This window comes from Salarias fasciatus, chromosome 5 (assembly GCF_902148845.1).
Source record: "Salarias fasciatus chromosome 5, fSalaFa1.1, whole genome shotgun sequence".
Lineage (NCBI taxonomy): Eukaryota > Metazoa > Chordata > Actinopteri > Blenniiformes > Blenniidae > Salarias > Salarias fasciatus.
Window position 1 is genome coordinate 6,272,328 of NC_043749.1, and position 9,727 is coordinate 6,282,054.

Sequence of the window (9,727 nt, forward strand, 5' to 3'; positions counted from 1 at the left end):
AAGCACCAAGATGTGGTTTCAGAAAACACCAAGACGGACCGCAGCAGCTTGTTTGACGCTTCTGTCGCGCTCAGAGCACTGTGCCTGGACATTTCAGTGGAGTTCAAAGAAAGCCATGTCATGTTTATAACCTAGCAATCGTACTTGAGGTTTCTGGAGACCTAACCAGAGAGCGAAAAAAAAGTAGGAGATATACTTTTTGTGTTCTCAATGAGGATTCGGATGATCTCAGACAGACTGTTAGTGCTATTCATCTACTTTTATTTAGATTTTTGATCATGGACTATGTTTATATTCACTCTGGTCTTATGTAGGACAGCGTTTGTCCTCTCTGGGTCCTCAAAGGAAACTGTTCGTCTGTGTCGTCATGCTCTTTTATTCTCAGACTGAATCGCTGCACAAAACTGCCCAAGTGGTCGGGATGAGGGTGGGTTTGATAGGGATGAAAAAGGGGTTCCATTTTTGTTTTTACTTTATGTAACAGACATAATTGTGTTATTAAATAAAACAGGATTTGTTTTCCAATACATTTGGGATTTGTGTTTTGATTTCTGTTGTGGCTGGAAGAACATTCGACAAGTCAGCAGTAAATAAAGTTGGATGCTGTTTTAGTGCAGTTCAATTTAAAAAAAAGACTCAAGTCGTTTTCAAGTGAATCAAACTAGAAGTCAGCTGCATCTCTGATTTACACTTTGTGTTTTCTGCAGTTTAAAAATATTAAATTTTTTTCTCCCAGTTCAGCACAAATTTCTTATTTGGTCGAAACTGTATAAAAACAGTCCTTGTAATTGTGGGTAACAATTGTGTAATCCCACCTGTGTGGCTTCAATCACTTTTAAAAGGAAAAAAAATCCCATTAACTATAGAAGTATCAGAATGTATCTCTACCAGTGATCTCACTTTGCACTGAGTACATTCAGATAACATGCTGTGATTTTAGAATTTGGTGACAGGTTGATCAAAAACAAGATCAATACTAGAAACACGATGAATAAAAGAAACAAAACCTTAGTGAAGATAATCTCAGTCAACAGTCTATATTCCCATCTTTTGGACTGTTTTCATAATTTCGGGTCACCACACACTTTTTTTGCTTTTCCTTAACACCTCTTTGTGATCGGGTGCCTTTAAACTTGGTAAATTTCAATTCAATTTCATTTCTAAAGCAGTTTTAAAACTACTGTTGGCATGAAGTACTGCACATAGTCATAATAACATACAGTAAGAGCAAGAAAATACAAACAGTAAAAACAGGAGCGAAGTCTCAAGCCGAGGAAGGAATAAAATTATTAAAATCAAGGTATAAAAATGTCTTTTAAGATCTTTTAAGAAAATAAAAGGACAGTGAGGGGTCCTGTACGGTGCACAGTGGTACTACAATTTAGGAACTTAACTGAAATGACTGGATGTTCTTCAAGCGTCATTTTGAATGGTAGTCTGAGATGAATTTCAGATGATTTTTTTATGCAAAATTGCGTTAGCAGAGTGTCGAGATTTAAAATAAAACGAGAAAATAACTGGGTAACACATTGTTAATAATTAATTTTAAAATTGCATTTTTCTGTACTCACTCTGAAAAAAATGTATTTGAAAAACTTGGAAAGTTTATTTTTTTATTTCTAAAAAATAAATGGTTACGCTCGTGCGGTGACGTCATGACTGTGCGCCCGCGTGCAGGTCAGAGGGATGTAACGGAGGACTGGGACGCCGGCTGGACTATCAGATGAAATCTCCCCGGTAGATAAAAAGATCTCGCGCACTGGTCGTTTCTCGTGGCGGACGTTGGGTCTGACGTTCAGACTGAGCAGCAGACATGTCGTACTGCAGGCAGGAGGGTAAAAATCTTCTTTCATATTTGATTTGTGCTTGCGGCTGAGCAAAGTCACCGCGCAGCTATAATGCTAAGCTAACAGACAGCGTTTCGTTTCAACTGGTGTCCTTGTTATCTGGTGACCGACTTCCTCCAGCGTCCATCGTTACTGTTAGTAACAGAAGGCTATAAAACCCCGACAGGGATCTGTAGATGTCTCAATGAATGCTGTTTACAATAACATTTCAAATGGTGATACGTTTTGAGAGTCGATTTTTTTTAACATTTGCAACAACTACGGACTATGAAGGAAGTCGTTCATCTGTTAACAGGGAAACTAGTTCCTCCGTAACACCGGAAACTGACACATTTCAGCGTCCAGCCTCTAGCGGAGAGGAAGACAGGTGTATAATAGTATTTAATACTTAATTTCCAATCTCTTTGTGTCTGCTGACATGTTGGCAGACTATGCGTGTGAAGTTTTAGGGGGCTGTGACCGTGTTAATGCTACTTTGAGAGTTTAAGAGCTGTACGGTGTCCTCCAGGGACCTCAGGCAGCCAGACGTACCAGCCGCACGCATAGCTGCTATTTTAAAGAAACTAAAGAAAAATGGGTTTTTCATATCACATAACACATTTGTTATGAGTGGAACCTAATCACTTTATCTTTTGTCGTCACTGAAGGAAAAGATCGCATCATATTTGTTACCAAAGAAGACCACGAGGCACCCAGCAATGCCGAGCTAGTAGCAGATGACCCCGATGATCCTTACGAAGAGCAGGGTGAGTGCTTCGCCTCTGAACTGTCCTTTAAACGGTCCCCCAAGGTCTAGCTCCACTTATTTTCTATGGTCATTAAGTCATTTAAAAACTTTAGAAGATTTAGGTAGTGTTTTTTTTTTAAAGTTAAGCTCAGTAGTGTCTTTATTATCTATTAAAATAATTCTCAAAGTCAGTTCTTAATCAGCATTTTATCAATAAGTCAAGAGTGGATATTTTATTAGTCTGTTTATTGATAATTGTGTGTCTGCTACAGGTCTGATCCTGCCCAATGGAGACATAAACTGGAACTGCCCGTGTCTGGGAGGCATGGCCAGTGGACCATGTGGCTCTCAGTTCAAGGAGGCCTTTTCGTGTTTCCACTACAGTAAAGAAGAGGTGAAGGGCTCCGATTGCATTGAAAACTTCCGTAACATGCAGGAATGCATGCAGAAGTACCCCGAGCTCTACCCCCAGGAGGAAGACAAAGACGTCGCCACTCAGCAGGAGTCCGACTCTGCTCCGACCTCCGCCGCCCCACCTGACAGTTCTGCCTTACCGCCCGAGAGTGAACCGTCTCCGGCTCCTTCTGCGGCCACGCCTGACAGCTCCTCAGCCACAGACGGCCAGACTGCCAGCTAAAGTCGTCACTCACTGGTTCATGTCGTATTTGTCCAAGTACTGCCCAGCATAAATGACTCTCCGTGCAGAGCTCCGATTGGTCTCCTCCTGCTGAAGCCACCGGAGAGAGCTCAGCGACACTGCTCTGACACTGACATGAACCGAATGAAGGCCATCAGAGGGAGACTCGCAGACAGACACAGCACTTGTACAACATTATGAGCTGCTTTGTTTGTGCACTTAAGAATCAGTAATGAATCGTGTCTACTGACTGTGGGCCCAGCAGTTTTGCTGCAGGACCAGTAGATGATAGACTCACCTTTATGCAATAGAAACTTAATTTGCTGCTTGTTCTTGTGTCACGTATAGAAGACTTGTTTGAACTTTCTGCGTGTGGTTTTGTAACGGGGGAGAGGTTGCGTTGCTTGAAGTGGAGTTGAATGTGTACGACCTGCTGCAGATGTGGGTCAGCATGTCCTGAGGTTAGAGAAGCAGCCAGCTGTTCCAACATGGTTAGGCAATGACGGGTTGTGGGCAAAGTCGGCAACAAAATCAAGTTACCTCACCTAGAAAGAGGCCCGCTTCAAAAACAAGAAAAAAGGACTCAAAACCATGTGATTAGTCTTCAAGGTAGCATCAAAGAAGGTTGTGTTCTTGGTGAATGACCTTTTTCCAGATATTGCTTTCTTGCGGTACATACCTGTTTGTTTAAAAGATTTGCTGACTCTGCACGATGTTTTCTAACCACTGCAATTCCACTTCACAGCATCCAAACTCCCCCTTTAATAGATGCAGGTAAACTTAATGCTGATCAAAAACCCATACTGTAATCACTGATGTTTAATTTGGGCTTTTCTGCTATTTTTTTTACCTCATAAAGAATCAGTCTGGATTCCTTCAAAAAAAAAGCAAAGCTGCTGTGGAAACATCTGTGCAGTTTATAAATCTTGATGATTCTGTACTTGCTGACATTTGGGGGGGAAAAAAACTTCAGGGTCTTTACATCTATCGCCGTATGAACATTGGTTTTGTTCAGTAACGTAATAAAAGGCGTTTCTTGTCCACACGTGACTGCGTACATGTTGATGCCGTCGGAGGGCTTCAGTCGGAGGCTGTGGTCACATCACTGTTTCATTCAGGTGTTGATGAACTTGATGGTTTTACTCTGAAGTTCAGATTAAAAGAGTCAAATGTACAGTGTCCGTTCTTTGGTTTTGAAGACAAACAAATGTTCTGATGTCAGGTTTATATTTATTAGTCGGCGTAAGTGAGATGACAGGTGGATGAATACAATGGAACAACTGGCCTTGAATGGATGTGAGCTGCAGGTGTTGAGGAACCAGAACTTAAACAATTCCACATTAAAAAAATAAAATATTTCTTAATCTTTTAGACTTGAGGCTTAACTGCAGAATTTTTACCAACTTGTAATGATGTTCGTGTGATATCTGGAATTTGGACTGTTCTGTGAATTAAGACATCCAGTCTGTTGTGCTTCACGTGTCTGGTGACTGTCCCATTGTGAGTTTAACCCCTGGAGTCTCTCCTTCCTGATCACAGTGATTTTCAGTCCTTTTTCTGAAGTATTCACTGACTCGGGAGTAATTGCGACATCCTGCGAAGACTCCTCTTCATGAGTCAGGGGCATCCGTTCCTCAGTCCCTCTGATATAAACAAACCTAACCGAGGGGTCCATGGAACCACTACGCTCTGCAGGGTGACCAGCAATCTGCCTGTTCCAGGCTCCTCCGGACCAGCAAGCAGGTACTCCATTCCTGGTTGAATAAAAGAATGAAACCTGTCTCATGAGTTCCCTATCTTTAAATTTCTTTAATGCTAAAGTAATTCTTTTGAGGGATTTTTTGGAAGTCATCCACATTTCAAAAAGAACATTTTATTGCTCATGGACTCGTACAGCTGGTGCCGGACTTCATGTTCTCACCTGGGTTTAGTACAGGACAGGTGCAGCCGCGGCTGGTCCAGGACAGAGGGTAGATGCTGATGGTCCCCAGGTGGAGCGGCACCCGGCCTGAAAGCAGGACCTTGCGGACTTTGACCAGCACCTCTGCATGGCTGCCTTTGTCGTGAGCTGACAGCACGCTCACCTTTATCGCTGTTGTGAGCCACAAGGAAAGCAAGACCGAAGCTACTCACTGCACTGTGAAGCACAACTTCTTTAAAACCAGATTAAGGTTCTTACCATAATCATGCTTAGTCTTGCAGAAGTCAGAAAAACTCCTCAGCTTTTTCTCTTTGCAGCTGCATTTCCCTGTGCACAGATGGGCGGTTATGATCTGAGAGCAACACGACGATCTGACAGTGCTGATAAATCTCACCTGTGTAATGCAGAGCAGACACTGCAAGCTCCTTTGACCACTGCACCTCCTCTTCCATTGGGAACATATGATCCAGATCAGGGATTTTTCCACCGATGGGCACATTTAAAACTTGATTATTTGAGTAGCTGAAAAAGGAGAAATGAAATATTTATCATAAAGTCTCACAGCTCTGATTCTGTCATCAGTGCTGTTAAATCTGGCCTCTGATCAGTCTACCTGTTGAGACAAAGCCCAGTGGTTGGATCACATCCATGAGAGCAGGCACACGGTCTGCAGCCCTCCTCTCCGAAGCCCCAGTAAGCAGGCAGGCAGTGGCTGCAGCTTGTTCCCCCCACGCCGGGTTTACAGTGGCACTGGCCGCTGCGGGGGTGGCACCAAGGCCCCTGCTCTCCCAGCGGGGGAGGCAAGGAGCCACGGGGGTCACACCAGCACCCTGCAACACAAACCAGTCTGTGATTGGGTGGGTTCACCCAGCGCCAGCAGATGGAGCTACAACAGAGAGGAGAACTCTGCTGCTGCTTGCTTTCCATTTCTTCTGACACTTTAATATAACAAACATTAAAGGCTGAGACTACCCCCCCAAGGACAAAGTATCCCTGACTATCTTTTACTTTCAATCAGTTTAGTCTGAAAAAACAAACTCCCCCGGCCAAAACCACAGCAGCTCATGCAGATCTTACGTGTGCAGGCGTGAGGGGAGCTGAGGGCCATCGACGGGTGGCGGTGGTAGCCGTGCTGACAGCGGTGGCACCTGCGGCCCACGGTGTTGTGTCGGCAGTTGTCACAGACGCCCCCGCTGGTACCTCCAGAGGAAAGCCACGCCCGCTGAGAGAAGTGACAGCTGTCGGCGTGGCCGTGGCACTCGCACCCTGGAGACACGGCCGAGAGGCATGGAACATGGAGGATGAGCAGTGCTGGCTATGAAGAGCAGTGACACAGAGATACATTACTTTACTAGTGACTGAAAACAGGTAGTTTGCTTTTTTGTAAAGGGCATGTTTTAATTTCCTTACTTCAGCATTATTAAGGAATTCCTGCAGTTGTAAAAGAAAGAAAAGAGATGAATAAAATAGTGAGCGTTAAGAAAAACGCTTCATGTAGGATTAATTACAACAGTCAGTGTGGTCAGTCGCTCTGCAGCTCATTTCCTGGACCAGAAAAGTAACAAGTCATGAGATCTCTGTAACTGTTGCTGTGTTACTTTATATGTTATTCCTGGCAATAATGATGAGGAAAGAAAGAATCCAGGTCAGAATGGATCGGTTAGGTTTGAGCCCCTCGTCGTTTCCGTTTGACAGACGATCACTGAGTGATGTAACGGTCGTGTGTTTTCGTTGGTGGTCCCTCACTCTGGCACGGGTTCGACTCCCCACTGCTGCCATTGGCAGGCCTCCAGGGACGATCGTTGTAGAGCGCGGCGCATCTCTCGCAGTGATCCCCAGCTGTGTGGTGAGCGCACAGACACCGACCCAACACCTGGAAGACACATCTGGGACGGCTTAGTTACTTCAGCTCTGATAACACACTTCACAGACACCTGGCATGGAGAGACCGCCATAAAATCCCTCCTGGAAGTCAGTGGAAAGTGTAAGTCAAGCTATTTTAAGCCTCTGAACTGCCGATCCGCTTCCCAGTAAGTGCGTTTTACATCTGGACCTGACATCCGTATGTTATACGAGTCTGTGATTCAACACAGGCCTGGCAAGCTTTCTATAACAGTTTTCTGGCTGCTTTTCCACGACACAAACGCATAAACACACAGGATGAGCTGCTCACCATGTTACGGTCCTGGCTGCTGTCCCGGCTGCTGTTGGAGGCCACACAGTGCTCAGCGTGTCCATGGCAGAGGCACGTCCCTCTGACCAGTAAGGTGTAGACAGCATAAGGTGCCGAGTCTGTGCTTCCTGTGCTGGATGTGGGGGTCAGAGAAGCAGGACAGGCCTGAGCTTTTAGGAGTCTGATGCGGAGATTTGTGAGCGTCATTCGAGCGAGGGCCTCTGGACTGTAGGGGTCGAGCGCCTCAGCAGTGCTCGGGTCAAGAATGCGTAATATCACCTAGAATGAGAAAAGGAGATCTTTAAAAGTACAGAACCAAATGAATGAAGAATGGCGTCGTTTTGTGTGTCCTCTCACCTCCCCTCGGGTGCACTGCGCAGCACCGCTGTAACGGGACGTACACAGAGATCCGGGCTGGTTAAAGTCATCAGACAATCCAAATTCCACGCTGCAGTTGTGTGCAAAGACCTTGACGGTTTCCCAAGTCTTTCCAAAGTCAACTGAACGGTCGACGGCCATAGCAGCAGGCCGGGGCGACCTGAATACTAAAACCACATGAGAGAGGCAGAACTGTGTTTCTAGGTCCAGCCGTATTTCGTCCCGGTGTTCCCGCGCGGCCGGATCGCCACGTGATGCCCACCAGGTATCCGGATGTGAGAAGGAGTCGTCCGTCATGTGAGCGGGTGGGTGTGTGTCCTCGGGGCATCGCTTCTGGGTCACAGAGGGGCTCGTCCGGCATCTTGAGAGGGTGGACAGAGTCCTGCCGCTGGCCAGGTTCCCAATGGGGGGGCTGCAGGCATGGTCCACACATCTAGAAACTGAAGGAAAGTCGGGCGTACATGAGCTGGTACATGACACAACGATGATTTCAGTTCCTTCAGTTCTGCAGGCAGAAAGACTTTCACAAAGGAACGACACTGAAATCAATTACAAAACCAAACACATGCTCCATTGTGTTTCCACATGAATTTTTAATTTGCCCGAGCAACGTTCCACTGATGCTGCTGGAACCTGCGCTTCCCCCATTGGACGGCGGAGAGGCTCTCAGGTTACATGTGATGGTAACACGCACGACACGAGACAGCCACAGCCACGCGATTCGGCAGCGACCAGCAGCATTACTTTTCCTTTTAGAGTGCAGGCACGAGCTGCGTTTAGTCTCCCTCGAATCGAACTGATTAAGGGGGAAAAAAAAAAACTGCATTGTCACAAACGCGCGCGCCTCACCTGCTCCGCTCCGCGCCAGGGAGAGAAGGAGCCACGCGAGCGTCAGCAGCATCCCACGTCCACCTGTCCGGAGCACAGCGATCCCCGCCATCCTCACGACGTTTACTGAGCGGCGAGCGTCTCCAGATCAGTCCCAACATTCCGCGTCTCCTGTTTAGGAAGTAAGCGCACTTCTCTGCCAATTACGCAATGCGCAAAGTGGCAACGTGAACCCATTTCCCCTGATTTCCTCTCCGGGATAAAGTCGCCAATTGAACTTCAAAACATCCTCAGTGGAGAGCTTGAGGAAGAGAAGAGTGTGAGTTCTGGGCCAAGTGAAAAGAAAAAAAAAACAAAAACAAAATTAAAAATGTAAATCGTTTAATTCCTCTTGGTTTCAAGTAGCTGCTTAAAAAACCCAAATGTTTATAAAGTCCGTTTATCTCCCCCCCAGTTTTCAGAATCCATTCATGTTAAAGAAATCGTTGAACGTCAGATCTCTGTGTGCCAAACCTGGTCCACAGCCGTTTAGCGTTTACGCGCAGGAGAGAGAGCGCGCTGTATTTATCCACCGCTCCCCTCCGCCCACACGCACACGCGGATGCGTTATCACACTGTGCGGATGCTCTGCTCTACAGCCACTAAAAAAAAAAAAAAAAAAAAGAATTCCTGGGGTTGAGATGGTGCCTTTGAGTCCAATGTCCCAGTCATTCATGCATGGTGACTCCTCCAGAGGTCGCGCGCGCAAGAGGACAGGTTTGCGGCTGGCGCGCGGGCTCGTCACCTCAGTTAATGTAAACCAGCCGCATAGCAGCTGAACCAGGTCCCTCCATTAACCAGGGCCGAGGCATTAGTTTGTCTGTTTCTGCCCTCCTGGTTTCGAGATGCAGTCATTCCGAGTTACTTTGAAGTCTGGCGGTGAGAAACCTGAGCTGGGAGACAGAAATAGTCTGCGGGGCTATTTGCAGCTTGATGGGCATTGTGGCACAGAAAAAAAGAGAGAATGTGGCAGCTTGGGATATCATGCAAATGAGACAAAGAAAAACAAGATGTTTTCTGCAGCCTGCCTGGATAGATTACTGTCATTCTTCGTTTTAACGCAGGATAATGAACTCACATGCTCTGATACATGGCAGTCCTTCTTTATACATTCTTTTCAAGCAAAGGAAACATCCAGTCCTTTCCTGAGCTCGATGTGTTTTTCTTCCCTGGCACA

At 46.1% G+C, this 9,727-nt stretch overlaps 2 protein-coding genes across 2 annotated transcripts; one reads left to right on the forward strand and one right to left on the reverse strand.

The window, feature by feature from the left end:
- Positions 1-1,665: 1,665 nt before the first annotated feature.
- chchd4a (coiled-coil-helix-coiled-coil-helix domain containing 4a) lies at positions 1,666-4,526 on the forward strand. The gene is made up of 3 exons (XM_030091152.1): positions 1,666-1,835; positions 2,495-2,593; positions 2,847-4,526. Exons 1-3 carry the CDS (start codon positions 1,814-1,816, stop codon positions 3,209-3,211), a joined length of 486 nt encoding a protein of 161 aa, XP_029947012.1. The 5' UTR covers positions 1,666-1,813; the 3' UTR covers positions 3,212-4,526.
- On the reverse strand, positions 4,431-9,018 carry LOC115388187 (netrin-4). The gene is made up of 10 exons (XM_030091148.1): positions 8,533-9,018; positions 7,663-8,123; positions 7,306-7,584; positions 6,879-7,005; positions 6,210-6,398; positions 5,746-5,962; positions 5,527-5,654; positions 5,391-5,459; positions 5,133-5,303; positions 4,431-4,965 (listed from the first exon to the last, which is right to left on the reverse strand). Exons 1-10 carry the CDS (start codon positions 8,621-8,623, stop codon positions 4,829-4,831), a joined length of 1,869 nt encoding a protein of 622 aa, XP_029947008.1. The 5' UTR covers positions 8,624-9,018; the 3' UTR covers positions 4,431-4,828.
- Positions 9,019-9,727: the final 709 nt, after the last annotated feature.

Coding starts and splice junctions, on each gene's coding strand:
- chchd4a (XM_030091152.1), top strand. CDS start 1,814: ATGTCGTACTGCAGGCAGGAGG. Junction 1,836..2,494: donor GTCGTACTGCAGGCAGGAGG/GTAAAAATCTTC, acceptor TCGTCACTGAAG/GAAAAGATCGCATCATATTT. Junction 2,594..2,846: donor TGATCCTTACGAAGAGCAGG/GTGAGTGCTTCG, acceptor TGTCTGCTACAG/GTCTGATCCTGCCCAATGGA.
- LOC115388187 (XM_030091148.1), bottom strand. CDS start 8,623: ATGGCGGGGATCGCTGTGCTCCGGACAGGTGGACGTGGGATGCTGCTG. Junction 6,399..6,878: donor GGAGTCGAACCCGTGCCAGA/GTGAGGGACCAC, acceptor CCGTGTCTCCAG/GGTGCGAGTGCCACGGCCAC. Junction 5,304..5,390: donor CAAGACTAAGCATGATTATG/GTAAGAACCTTA, acceptor GGCTCACAACAG/CGATAAAGGTGAGCGTGCTG.